Source organism: Hyalella azteca, unplaced genomic scaffold (assembly GCF_000764305.2).
Source record: "Hyalella azteca isolate HAZT.00-mixed unplaced genomic scaffold, Hazt_2.0.2 contig11760, whole genome shotgun sequence".
NCBI lineage: Eukaryota > Metazoa > Arthropoda > Malacostraca > Amphipoda > Hyalellidae > Hyalella > Hyalella azteca.
Window position 1 is genome coordinate 209,801 of NW_025941745.1, and position 14,108 is coordinate 223,908.

General features: G+C 42.5%; 1 protein-coding gene across 1 annotated transcript in view; it reads left to right on the forward strand.

Moving 5' to 3' along the window:
- The window catches only part of LOC108673283 (mucin-17), a 37,029-nt gene that overhangs the window by 18,689 nt on the left and 4,232 nt on the right, over nucleotides 1–14,108 (forward strand). The window contains exons 10-28 of the mRNA XM_018161083.2: nucleotides 125–247; nucleotides 998–1,144; nucleotides 1,508–1,738; nucleotides 2,200–2,388; nucleotides 2,960–3,122; nucleotides 4,855–5,000; nucleotides 5,390–5,457; nucleotides 5,850–6,069; nucleotides 6,463–6,684; nucleotides 6,804–7,091; nucleotides 7,194–7,373; nucleotides 7,812–7,906; nucleotides 8,041–8,085; nucleotides 9,338–9,450; nucleotides 10,330–10,438; nucleotides 11,305–11,427; nucleotides 12,239–12,345; nucleotides 12,635–12,790; nucleotides 13,759–13,936. Coding sequence (XP_018016572.1) covers nucleotides 125–247; nucleotides 998–1,144; nucleotides 1,508–1,738; nucleotides 2,200–2,388; nucleotides 2,960–3,122; nucleotides 4,855–5,000; nucleotides 5,390–5,457; nucleotides 5,850–6,069; nucleotides 6,463–6,684; nucleotides 6,804–7,091; nucleotides 7,194–7,373; nucleotides 7,812–7,906; nucleotides 8,041–8,085; nucleotides 9,338–9,450; nucleotides 10,330–10,438; nucleotides 11,305–11,427; nucleotides 12,239–12,345; nucleotides 12,635–12,790; nucleotides 13,759–13,936 — 2,903 coding nt within the window. The remainder of the gene's footprint in view (nucleotides 1–124; nucleotides 248–997; nucleotides 1,145–1,507; nucleotides 1,739–2,199; nucleotides 2,389–2,959; nucleotides 3,123–4,854; nucleotides 5,001–5,389; nucleotides 5,458–5,849; nucleotides 6,070–6,462; nucleotides 6,685–6,803; nucleotides 7,092–7,193; nucleotides 7,374–7,811; nucleotides 7,907–8,040; nucleotides 8,086–9,337; nucleotides 9,451–10,329; nucleotides 10,439–11,304; nucleotides 11,428–12,238; nucleotides 12,346–12,634; nucleotides 12,791–13,758; nucleotides 13,937–14,108) is intronic.

A 14,108-nucleotide genomic window follows, 5' to 3' on the forward strand; every position in this document is an offset into this window, starting at 1 on the left:
GTAAGTCACTTACATATTATGTTCTCATACCCGTTTGGTACTGTTATTATATGATCTGAATAATACTCATAAGTAATGCAAATCGCCAATAATAATTGGGCTGACCGAAATTTTTTGTCTTCAGGTACCTCAGCATCAACAAGTTCCACGCCACTCACCCCCTCCACTTCAACTGTGCCCCCGCGACGCAGCGTCACCTCCGCCCTCGCTACCTCATACAACATCACATTGTTGCAGAACGGCACCGGTAATTGCTTAACCAGCCCTATTTACTCATTAATTTCTAATTAATTAAGTTAAGTCATTTTGTTAGAGACAATTTTAATCGCCCAAATTTGTTAGAGACGCGAGCATGAGTCCATGGATTGGTGTGTCGTATCAAAGATATCGTTACTTGTATACGATATCATCGCGCAGTACAATATTCCTTGAAGTTTAACGCTCCCAGCGGATGGAATTTAACTACTTACTTTATTGCGTACTTTAGTTCCGACGGGTTTTGAATGCCCAGTTTCTTCGTTCTATTTTCTTATTAAATTAGTTTCTAATAACATAAAAAAGGTGCAATGCATAATTTGTGAGATTTTATTATTTGTAATACGACATACAATCTATGAGTAATAGCATATAATTATTTAATTCGGTTTTCTGAAGCATCAAATACACCAAAGATTACGAAAATTAAATCGACTACTGTTAAATTTCTCAAGAGATGCACGCTTCTGGCGAACAGTATATACAACAACAACGTTTAAGAACTTTGAATCTATCGTAAATGTATTTTTTATTTCGTTTTTCGAAAAAATGGTGTTCAGTTATGGCAACGGTCTAAATTTTTGTGCTCGAAAACTACGATAATTTTGGATTGTTTCATTTTCCAGCAAGGTTCTCTACTTGCATGACCCTCTGAACTGACTTCCTGAAAGAGGAATGGCCTTCTTTCTGACTTGTTATACACTAGATAAAGAGATATTTACACTAGCATTTGGCATTGCAGTGGTGAACTACGCCGTAGTGCAAAGCAACGTCACCGAACTGCGGGTTGACTTCCCGTTGTTGTCGCTGCTGACGGAGTACACGGTCGAGATGAAGTGCTACTTGGGCAGCCTCGAGGTCAACTGCAGCAACGTCAGGACCGTCACGAGTGAGTTCAGCAGCGTGACATTTGAAATGTCAAGTTAAATAAACAAATCAATATGAACTTGCTATATAATGCCTTGTTCATGGACGACGCTCTGGAATTATTTATGGTGAATACATTCTAATCTGTTTTTTATGGCAAACGTGGGTTCATAATTTTAGCTAACATGACACTTTCTCGTTGGTCAGCTGCATGTGCCTTAAAGTGCGTGCGATTTGATGCACTTAACCGAACGATTTCCGATGCAAGTAACGTTTTCAACGGAATAACATTCCAAATTAGCTAGCTATCATTATGAAGAAGAAGTACATTGATATATGATACCTATAATTTCATCTATGACAATAATATATATTGTACTTTCAGGTTTACCTCTGTCGTGGACAGAGGTAGGCAACGAACTGAAAGTGTACATGGGGCAGGATTCAGGCGACAGCTGGTATGAGCAGAGACAGAAATGCCTGCGTAGTTCGTCGCTGCTGGTTTCTCTAGCAACCAGAACTGAAGAAATGCTCTTCATGGAAGCCATGAAGCTCAGGGACTCGAAAACCTACTCGGAATTTTGGCTTGGGTCCAGTTTTTGTCAAGACAACGGAGGTCAGTGATCGGGGAACGGTGATTATTTTGGCTTTCGGCCCGAGTAGGAGGACGATTGCTCGTTGGTCAAATATTTTATTTTGCTGTAGGGCAAATAATTTTTCTCTAATTGTACTTTGCGATGAATTTTCACTGTAGATTCATATGAAAAAAAATTGACAGAGGAATAAACTTTTTTTTAATAAAAAACAAGATTGGGATATGCATGCAAACAATTTAAATTGTTCAAACGGGCACCACATGTCAGATGACAATGATTGGATTATACCTGGTAATGTGGTAGCCAACATATCAATGCGAAAAATTCAATCATTGGCAGCAGTCACGTGAAATTCCGCATGACTTGTACATTATTATGCCATCAAATAAACGATTCACTAGGAGAACATTGTCAAAATCCAAGAATCTACCGACAACGAAACAAATCCACGAATCTTAGCGAGTTTTTGACGATGCTTCAGGGAAGTTGTGGGAGGATGGGTCGCCGTGGTCGTTCTCCCGTCTTCCGACCATCAACTCAGGAATTTCTTCGAGCACCTGCTGCGTGAAGGTGGTGAAGACTTCTGCTGCAGACGAGCCATACGCGTACAAATGGCGGGGAGAGCAATGTGGCGCCATCTTGCCTGCTGTGTGCGAGCACACGCCACCAGGTGGAGCTTGCAGTTTGGAAGTTAAAAAATCCATTTCTCTTGTGCTGCTCATAACATTTATTGCTCCGAGAATTTGCTCACCCTCGGGCGGTTGCAGAAGTTGGCTTGGTGGCATCTGTGATATCAAATTTTAGACAGTCGCACTCGCCTAAAGACCTTCCCAATGTTTGAATGTTATAATGAAGATTGGTATTATGAATTCTACAACAGTGTGTCTGTAATACCCTATGTATGCAATGGAAGGGTCATGTGTTATTCAGCATCTGCGTAAAGATATTGTTTATAAAAAGTTGCTCTCCTAAACAATGCCCATTTATCCCACAATGTAAATCTCTAGCTACGCCTGCCTAACCAGCCATGCTTGATTAACCTGCGGAATAAGCTTTCAAACTATTAAACGATATCTCTCTAGCAGCGTTGGTTCAAAATGGAAATAAGATATATTCGGAAACAAATTTTCTTAAAGTTTCTTTTAGTGTGTATATTACTTTTTCATATCGGACCACCGTTTAAATTCTGTGGAGCATTGTTTTTGTGTGTAGCTAATATTGAGTTCCTCTGCATTTTTCAGGACTGGTGGGCTCGATAAAGTCTATTAATCGAACAAGAGCCAACATAACCTCAGCATCAGTCACCTTCACGTACACTCCTCAGTACTGGCAGGCTACCTACATCAACGTTTCGTACGCGCCCACCATTGACCTCGAGACCAACCTACCACTACACAACCAATCGTAAGGCCAGGAGTAGCTCATATATCTTATAAAGGGTGCGCAGCCGTAGACCAGCAAATTAACGCTCAAATCAGCCCTGGAGCCAACATCAACCATCTAAATGCTGTAGATATTGTCATCCTGGCACCTAAGCAGCTGTAGTCAATTGACCTATCTCACCACACGAACTTTAAACCAACACTGCTTCAGCACAAAAGCTGCTACTCCACATAGTTGACGGTCAATACGTTGTTCTTCAATGCTTTATAACCCATACCATCACTTCTTACACATGCTGTTATCCTAAGTGTCCGCTGACCACACTGCATTGCCGCAAATGTGAACTGTACCAAACGGTAATGCGTCATCACCTTACTTACTCCGCAAGACATGAACCCAGCGTCACTGTTTCCCGGCCTTACTATCCCCCAGCATCTTCTTCCCCCCACACTTACCCCGACTCTCCACCATTATCGCATGGCTAACTGGAGGCTTTTCTCGCAGACCTTTGATGCTTATCCGAATTAGGTTAGGTTAGGTTAGGTTACATTAGTTTACAACTCGTATAGATCCTCTTTTCATAGCGTAATGCAGTCAAGTGAGCAGAAACTAAGAAAAGCCGTCCGGCAGTCGGTGAAAAAAGGCGGGGAGACGGGGTAAGCGTGGAGGTAGAGTTATGCCGGGGGAAAACAGCTGCGACGAACGGACGGGCTGGAGTGCTGGCTGTGTATCAACAGCGGTATGGCGTAGGGAGTTGCTTACCGAAAATCGTGAGGAGGTTAGACGGCATGGGATAGAGCTGTTGGACGGTTTTCAATACGGCGTAGAGCGATTGTATTGGTGGCTTACTTCTCATTAGCTTGCTGGTTAATTTCCATGAAGGGGATTTGTACCTTTGGCTTTTAACTTGTAATCCCTTAGTCTACTCTGCCCTTTAGCAGGCTTACGCACGGAAAGGAGGATGAAAGATATGCTGGTCTTGGGCTATGCTGGCCTCCGGCATGCATCCCCTTATAAACATGCTCATACATTAAAAAAATTGCGGGTACATTCCTCTCTTTTATCTGTACGCAGACAAGCGGTGCAATGCCCCCGTATCGATGGACTTTAAAATATAGTTTTCTTCTGCCGGTGTTTCCCACTTGCTCATTTTTGAATTTCTGAACATTTTTGAACAGAAGCCAAATTTTAATGCCGGCTTTAATTCATCTTTTCTTGAAATTGTGATAGTTTCGTCTACTTGTAACTATTTCATGTTGCCAAATAATTTATTTATAAGTTTTAGCTTCATTATGTATGCGGTGGACTTGATGATACCATATTATAGATAATATTTATTTTCACAAATTTTAAAATTGAGCGGGCCTCCGAAAACTTTTATTTAAAAACATGGTAAAGATTAGTGACATTTTCATTGTTTTTCTGAATCTCTTATTTTTATTGGATGAAAATTCTGAATAGAATGTCATCATATACGACCAATCTTGCCTTGTTAATTCTCAATCTACTAAAATCCAAAACTACTGAACTGAACAAATATCTGATTACAAATAAAGTGCATGGCAATACAACGATTTACGTAGATACCAGTCAGTCGAGAATAATTTTGATCTCGGTTAATCCCAACATTCGTCTAATAACGATAATTCTCATTACATAGCCTTTAGATACAATTAACATTGCAAAAGATTAAAAGCCAACTGTTCCTGGATATTCTACTACTGCGTATTCTGATCCACATTGTACTGGTCAGGCGCACGGACATGCTGCTCGACAACAGCTCGAAGAGTTGCACGGCCGCTGGACTCCTTGTCTTCACCGAATACTTGGTCTCGGCCAGCGCCGTCCTGCAGCCTTTGGGCTACTCTGGCAGATCGGCGAACATTACCGTCAGAACATGTGTGTATACTTCATTCTTTGACTTGTTTGGCGATAAGCATGTTCACGTTGACCATGTTGACCATGTGTAACCATGTTCCACATCAGGCCTACTCTTCAGCGCCGACATCGCGATGTTATATAATCACATACCGTTCTATTTCGCTCATTTGCCGCTTGTTGGCTTTCATTCAGTGGGTGTACGAACGTTTTCGAACTGCTGATTTGTGATTGAAAATGAACTCTCTAATATGTGTTTTTCCAGCAATTTAGAGTTCCAGCATTACATGCATGAAACCAATGCAACATCAACAAACTACTTTTAGGAACAAAACTGGTGCGATTCACTCATTGGACATTGTTTTTTTTTTTAAATTGCTGTGTTCATTAACTGTTTATACCTACTCCAGATCCTGCAAAACCGGTGAGCGTATCCATCCTCAGTAGCGGCCGAGTGGCTTACAAATGGTCTCAGAAGGTAATTACGATTTGGACTGAATGTTGATTCGGGTTAAATTGAGACGAAGGAATCACATGTCTCACAGCACATATATCGATTCCATTCATCAAAGCCGGCGTAATAGAACCGTTTTGTAGACATCAGTTGATATCATATGATTGAATTCACATTGCTCATCATTACATGTATTTTCAGCCATGAGCTTTTTATACAATTTCGATAATCCATATTTTCACCTGCGCCTCTACAGCCTAATTATTCTTCTTAACGCGCCCAAAATAGCTGGTTTAAACAGGCGCTCGAATTCTGGGCATATTGTCGATACTTTCATTCGCACTCGTGCAAAAAATATTTTTTTTCAAGGTCGATGGTTAGATTAGAGTCATTAGACCAAATATTATCTCTTTCAGATCGCTGAATTCGGAGATAACGATAGTATTTCCGTGAAGCTAGTCGGCGGGCTTAGCTCCTCTCCTGACGCCAGCTTGCCCCCAACTGAGGTCAAAAGCCTGGCCAGCGGAGGGATGATTGGGCCGCTCAGAATTGGGAGAAAATATCACCTCATCATGAAGGAGGTGGCGGGAGTGTCCGGCGCCGAACCGAGAAACGAAACGTTCAACTTCACGGCTTGTGAGTGCAATTTTAAACCATATTGCCTTGTAGAGACTTGCACAGTGTTGAAAATAATTTATAATTTGTTTCGTGACATCTCGAAAAGTCGAATGAAGTATCTGCTTATTCTATGATGATGAACGACGTTCTATATAAAAATATTAACGGTTTGTCTATGGCTGAAGTAGAGTATCGATGGAAAAAAATTTTAATGTTAATTTTGCTCTGTGCATTATAATAAACGGTTTATTAGTTTCGAATGTAAAATTAATCCATCTCGCATTCCTGATTGATATATCTCCATACATTTGGTCTTACAGGAAGAAATTCGTCGTTGAGATGTTTAAATCGCGATCAATGAGCAGCTCAATGTTTATGATTTTATTCTCGTGCACATGAATGTTGCCCAAGATCCGCCGTGCGACTGCCAGGACTGTCAGCTCGGCCAGCAATGCTACGTGGTAACTCCTAACAAAGTCTCCGCAGCAGCAGCGAGTGCCTCATGTAGCGCCTTCAGTACACGCGTCACGGCCACCAAGTACAAGACGACCCTGGCGCTCCTCATCAACATCGCGCAGAAAGTTGGCGACGATCTCTGGGTGTCCTCTGACTCTGAGATGGGCATAGGCTTAGGTGAGTTCACTGAAGTCGTGTATCAAGAAATTAAACTATTGTTGCGCTGTTTATCAAAAGAAAATAAAAAAAAATGAAATTTTTGGGCCTGAGTAACGATAAAATTACTGTGTCTACAGATGAAGCCTCTGTCCAAGTCAAAGGTTCTTTAACCTTGGAATCAGAAGCTGAAGTTGTTGGAAGTGCTACCACGGCATCCTCGAACTCTAGCAAGACTACAACAAGTGTCCCTATCACCACAACCACTACCACTATCAAAACTACCACCTCCACCACCACCACCACCACCACTAGACTTCCCACCACATCAGACGGTCTTTGCAAGCTCGTTTCCAGGGCCGCAAGGGAGGTCGTCAAGCGGCCCTGCACTGAACTGCACTTCGCCTCGTGTGTCTACCAAGCCAAAAGTAGGTTTATGTGGAATGAAAAAACAAACGGAAATGATTTTTAATGATGGAATTTTCCAGACCTGATTTATTCCATGTTAATGATTCTGTTTTGATTTTCAGTTGCGTCGGTATTCCCGCCTGTTCAAGAGATCGCCATCGAGACGGGTGACAGTTGGGTCAAGCTCAACTGGAACGCCTCCATCACCGGATGGAGCGCAAATTATTCCGTGGAGTTTTGGCGGTCGCGCGACCACAGAGTCAAAAGACAGACTCAGGATGTAAACTTCATTTCTCCTCCCGGTAAAAAATTCTCATTTGTTGCGGCTTCCACTATGTCTTGTGGTATTGATACGGTCTCCATGCCTCACCGAGGTACTAAAAAAACTAAATTCTAAAGCCGTTGCAAATGATTCAAAGAGGCGCGGTCGTCATATTTCCATTACAAATTCAGCCATATACCAGGGATCACACAGTACTTCAAGCATTACTCGGAGTTAGGATGCTACATTTATTTCATGTAGTATCCTTACTATTTAAGTTAGATTAAATATTGTATACCTAACTCACAGATACGTTTTTCACTGTATAAGTTTGATGACACATCGTATACCTAACGCACTATATGAGTTAGATGATATATAGTATGCCTAACTCAGAATATAAGTCAGGTGATGTATAGTATTCCTAACTATATGTTCATTACACCATATAATCTATATAACACATTGTATCTCTCAGTTACGATCGACGGGCTGCAGGCCAACATGCCCTACTCCATGTCCCTCGTGGCGGCTCTGGGTGACGACTATTACTCATCCACACCTGAGTTTAAGGTCAGCATTACAATTCATTTCAAAATAAACTAACCAACTCTACTTATAAGAAAATAAGAATCTATGGCATTACTCCCCAATTTAAATTACATTTTCTCCATATATATTTTTAAGATGTCCGATTTTCATTTCAGGTCATCACGGGACGCCAAGCCTCTGGGTACCTCCAGCCTCTTGGGGTAAGTCGAGACTTAAATAAGTATTAATTTAGATCTTAGAATTTTATCAACTTTAAATAAATTTTCTAAATTGATGGGAGCACACGTACGTCATCTTCTATCACCTGTTGAACGTTGAACATTTTGCTGTTAGCCAACGCTCGTAAAAGCAATTGAATTTGCGGCCCTGAGAAGCTGCATGGAATGTTAAAAAATATATATATTTAGTGTTATTATGCAACTTTGGTACCCCTCAGGGGGGACTTCTGACGGGTGTCTGTGCTCGTCAGAAGTCCTATGGGATTTCGCGTTCCTAGGGGGATTGTTTCTGAGCGCCCCACCGCTGAGCTCGCGGTGTCTGACTGTAGGTCTCAGTTGTGGGGTTAAGTTATTATGTAGGCAGGATTCCTTACATTTCCCTTCTCTGTCTCTCTCGTGCGGGCGGCCGACGTCCCGTGTAAGAGACCTCTTGTTCGAGTGTCTTAGTTTCTGTTGCTTTTCACCTGTCCCTCCTTGTCACTTCGTCTATTTGAGATGCTAACGCTGCTTCTTTCGAGCCAGCTTCAGCGGGCTGGACAATTGAGACCTTCTGCCCCTTGTGAGTGATGAATAAGTGAGACCTTCCACCTCTATGGTGATGTTCATCTTGACTTTCGGTTATTGTTGACGTAGAGGATTAGGGGTTAGCATGAGCGGGATACCGTTAATCGCCTTGCGTCCAAATCAGCTAGCAAATTTTCCTCAATATTTTTGAGTGTAAAGAAATTATACATGGCTTCGATTTAGCATAAATTTTATTCGATTGAATAATTTTGATCGTTTTATTTAAATAATATTTTAATATGTAAGTAGCTAGTAGAGATATTTATATTCACCTTATACTTCTGTAACAATATGTTTGCTAATTGCCAATCCTGCTATTGACCTGCCGATGCTGCAATTGACTTACAAAAACAGGTATTGACTTATCAATATTGCAAATGACTTACAAAAATAACTATTAACTTGCCAAACAGCTATGGACTTGCCAATCCTGCGATTGACTTTCGAATCCTACTATTGACTTGCTGATACTAGTATTGACCAGCCAACACTAGTCTTGACCAGCCAACACTAGTATCACCTAGTACACGGTGTGGTGCCCGATAGCCCCACCTAACTAGTATCCTCGCTTCAGGGGGCAGAACACTAGTATTGACCAGCCAACACTAGTATCACCTAGTACACGGTGTGGTGCCCAGTAGCCCCACCTAACTAGTATCCTTCACTGCAGGTGGCAGGCGTCGGCTGGTCCCACACGAGCGACGTGTTCCTGCTGCAGCTGCTCGCCAGCAGCCTCCTCGTCACCGCCTGCATCGCCACCATGCTGCTCTTCTTCTCCACAGGGTCAGGCTTATATGCTCCCTTATACTTATATTACGAAGCCTTATCGTGCATATTTCACATTTACAACATAAAAGAATAACATAGTCGCATGTAGATTAAAGGGCTACGTTTTTGATTCATCAGACAACGCGAGTATTGCTCAGCATTGTTCACTAGCGAAGGTTTTCTATTTTACTTGCCACAGGAAAGTCCCATCAATTGTTGGAGGTGAAAGTTTTTATCGAGCCTCGGATTAAAAGAGCGTTACTTGGATCCATGAGAAGATTTTCGGACATTGACGTATCGTTGTTGTTGTGCCCATCCTGGTAGTGGCGACTAGGTAAGGGAGGGGGTGATAGGTCAGTTTTTCCTGGCACTTAATGCCACTGGTAGTTCTACGACCATCACTGGCTCGCTGACCCGCCAGAACCATTTTATTGCAGTACACAACAACCTGGACAAGCCAGGTACTCATTTATCAACCAGAGTTGGATGAATAGCTGAGTTGACCATGAGCGAGCTTCCCGGTAGAACTTGTCCTCAGTGGGACTCGAACCCGGGCGCTGGGTGCGAGAGACGGAGTCTCTCACCACTGCACCACAACAGCTCGTCATGACCCTCACAAGACGTATCTCACGTATCTTCACTACCCTCACACTACCCTCACTACCCTCACACTACCCTCACTACCCTCACACTACCCTCACTACCCTCACGTACCCTCACCACCCTCACACTCCCCTCACACTACCCTCACTACCCTCACGTACCCTCACTACTCTCACGTACCCTCACTACCCTCACTACCCTCACGTACCATCACTACCCTCACGTACCCTCACTACCCTCACTACCCTCACGTACCATCACTACCCTCACGTACCCTCACTACCCTCGCAGGATGTTCTACCAGGACTGCATGGCGCAGCTCGGCTTCCTGACGTGCCTCATGGTCGCCTTCCTCGTGCTCGTCCTGGCGCACGCCAGCGTCGTCCTCAGCTACGACGAGGTCCGTGATTATTCCTGCTGATTAGTGACTATATCTGATTAGTGTTATCCTGCTTGGTGATTATTTACAGTTATTAGTGGCGATAACTGACAACAGCTGATTATTGTTATCCTGCTTGGCAACTATTGACACTGTATAGTGGCAATAACTGACAACAGCTGATTATTGTTATCCTGCTTGGTGGTTATTAGCACTTATTAGTGGCGATAACTAACTAATGTTATTCTGCTCATGACGAAAAGCTGTCACTAACGAAGGAGGAGAAGCATTGAAAGCAATAGACAACAGATTGCAGTCCATTAATTACTCTCACACTCTTGCACTATCCGGCGCAAGTTATTTATTGGAAAATACAATTAAAAGTATTGCCGTATCAAATTATTGAGATATTTCGTAATATGAAAAAAATGTTGTCCCAATCGAAAGCAGCTCCATTCGAGCTCTTGTCGTCTTAGAACTTTAAATGAAGTAATTCGTCTAGCGCTCAAGTGCTACGTTCGCTAATGTGAAATTTCATTTTTAAGTGATAGCAAATCATACGTTAGAGCGCAATCTTCTCAGCTTATGGTCCCTGTAAATGTTCTCACACGCAATAAGGCGGCGATGGTTACACAGTCAAGGTGCGAGTCTCTGAACGAATCGTGTAGCTAGACACCATGCTCTAGCGATGACGTATCTCACGGAATATAATTGTTATAATGAAGTTTTATGCTTACTCTTCATATTAGAACGACATCGGAAAAAAAACGCAAACACTTTTACTAAGAGGTTTTTAGAATTGATTTTTACAAGGTGAGCGAATCACTGATAATTCATTAGGCAAAGCCTGTAATGCGTTAAACATTGATGGCTCTGATGTTGTGCAGAGCGGCTGTACGGTGCTGGCCGTGGTGCTCCACGCGCTCTTCTTGGGGGCCTTCATGTTCCTTACACTTGAGAGTCATGCCATCTCCTTTCTGCTTGTCGGCCCCATCAGCAACCCCTTCCAGGTAAGCAGCTATAGAATGAAGTGAACGATTCCTGCGACCTGAATGTGAATTATTAAACACGGATGTGAAGATGCACACGTCACTCGAGTGTATTGAGGGTACCTAGATTGAACGTGTTGCCTGCATACGGAACGCAAATATCGACTGTCATAAGATACTCACAACAGGCAAGTTAAGTTTACATTTCATGAGATACTCGCATCAGACATTTCAAGTTGACTTGTCATGTCAGGACGAATTTACGCCGAATAATATCCATTGAATTGTTAGCAGAGTCAGTTCCTCATTGAGTTGTTTTCATGCTGGTCTACAAGCTATTAAGACGATATGATAGTGAGTGCACTTGAAAAATTGCTAATGCAAACTGTAATGGTATTGGTATCCCGCTAGTGCGTGGTGCGCCGTGTGATCAACCGAATCAATCCTGTAATTGTAAGCATAGCCAATGTGGACGCGAAGGCCGAGGCCTCCGTCTTGATCGCTCTGTGTTGAACCATAGCTGACAAGCCCTGCTTAGGCCGTTTCCCCTTTGAGGCCTTTACGATTTTGATCCATTGTACAATTTTACAGTTTCTGGATATCACCACTTACAAGATTGATTAACACCTTGTAATACAGCTTTCGAAAGTTTCCAATAAGAAGCACCGACATTCACCGTTTGACATTCACTGACGTTTGATTCTCCTTGAGATAAGGCCAAGCCTAGTAGTGAATGCCATACGAACCTATACTGCAGAGCCCCAGCTCTTTTGAGCATTTTACCGATGGCTTCGATGGCTTGAATATTACCGATGGCTTTCGTTACCTGCAGAAGAGCAACTGGCTCATGGTGCTCATGGGAGTCATGATCCCTTCTGTGTTCTGCCTCGTGACGGGGGGCATCATCAACGTCAAGTACGCCGACGTCGTGAACCAAAAGTGAGACCAGCGCCAACCAAAAATCCTTTTCGTTACATTATCTTAATCAAATGCATCAAACTTTAGAAATTTTGAAAAAATTGGCATGACTATAGAATTGCAAATAACAGTAAATCCTTTGCCGCACCATCGAAAATAGTTATAAGTTAAGTTCTTACCTACGTCAGTCAATCGGTTACAGCTTTTTAAGCTAAACCCATCAATCACCAAAGAGAAATCGGCCGCTACGCGCACTTAGACAAGTTTTCAAAGCACGGCTTCTTGTATTTAATTAAGTTTGAATCCCCAGCTGCTGGTTACTGCCGACGGGCCCCGCCGTGTACGTGGAGGCGATCCCCAAGTTCATCCTGCTGGTGGCCACGCTGGCGCTGCTGGTGATGACCTTCACCACCACCGGCGAGTTGCCAGACCTGGTCGAGCTGGAGGACCTGAGGGGGCGACAGAGGTGAGGCAGGACTGCTGCTTGGTGACAACGTATCGTTTGATTCAAATTAATTTACTACGAATAATATAAACATGTCTTTTTCCCATGCGGGTATTTTTTTATCAGTTTTAATTGTCATTTTTAAACGAAAAATTTGAACCGTGTTTCATGCATACTACGCACTTTACTTCTCAAATATTTTCTGTAAATTTTCTTCTTCTAAAAATCTATTTCATACCTGCGTTTATTCCGTATACGTTATGTATCGATTCAGGTGGTCTGAACTTTGATATTTTTGTCTTTTCTTTACGCTAGCTTGTTCTGAATTGAATAAAAAAGTGAACATAATTTAATTTGAAATATGTGATTACTTCAATTTAACGTCTTAAATTTCCTTGAAATATCCCAATGTGAAAAAAATCGGGATGTTTAAGGGTTAGGCTGGAACTAGGTTTTTCTCTCATTAGCAGAACTTAGGTTGAGAGTTAAGATGATCGCTGATAGTTGATTACTCCTTGGAGAGCAAATCGAGCCATGAAGCAGTCTGCTGGACAGGATGGACATGGAAAGTGTCTAGTAGGCCTATTCACAATGCCATGTGATACATATTCAATAACTTACTCGCGTCCCTACCGAGAGCTTTCCTCAGGATGTGTGATGTTGCTTGCACCTTTAAGACAGACAGTTTGTTGATTATTTAACCCAAGCAGCATCGGGTCACCCCCTCTAATTATCTATAATAACACTTTTCGGATGGCATAGATACAATTATACTTGAACTTTCGATACGATCATAACGTTGCACCATAACCTTTCGTTATGCACCATGACCATTGTTAAACAAATAATATTGATTGGTTTAAATGGTAGTTCAATAATGATCTACACTCATGCAACTCTGGATTATTGCTAGTGAATTATAAATTAATAACTTAAACAAAATAATATTGTATTTACTTTTCTGATTGTATCGAAAAATTTCCTCTCAGTGACGGCCGGAAACTGCGATGGGTGATCGGCGCCGAGGCGCTGCTGCTGGCCCTGGTCTGGGCGACGGGCGTGGCCGCCTATCACACCAAGAACGACGCCCTCCACGTCGTCTTCGCCGTCGCCACGCTCGTCCTGGCCATCGTCATCCTTTTCTTCAGGACCTATATGGACGAAACTGTGAGCAGTTCTGCCCCAAAGGGCTTGTTATTCGCAGGACATGCAGCGAGGAACGTAGTTTTTTGTGTAACTGCTTTCCGTGCGTCAATTTTACTCCCATAGAGATGAGACTTACAGCTGCATGAGGTAAATGTATTAGTAATAAATCTTATGACACTCAGGCACTTTGTCC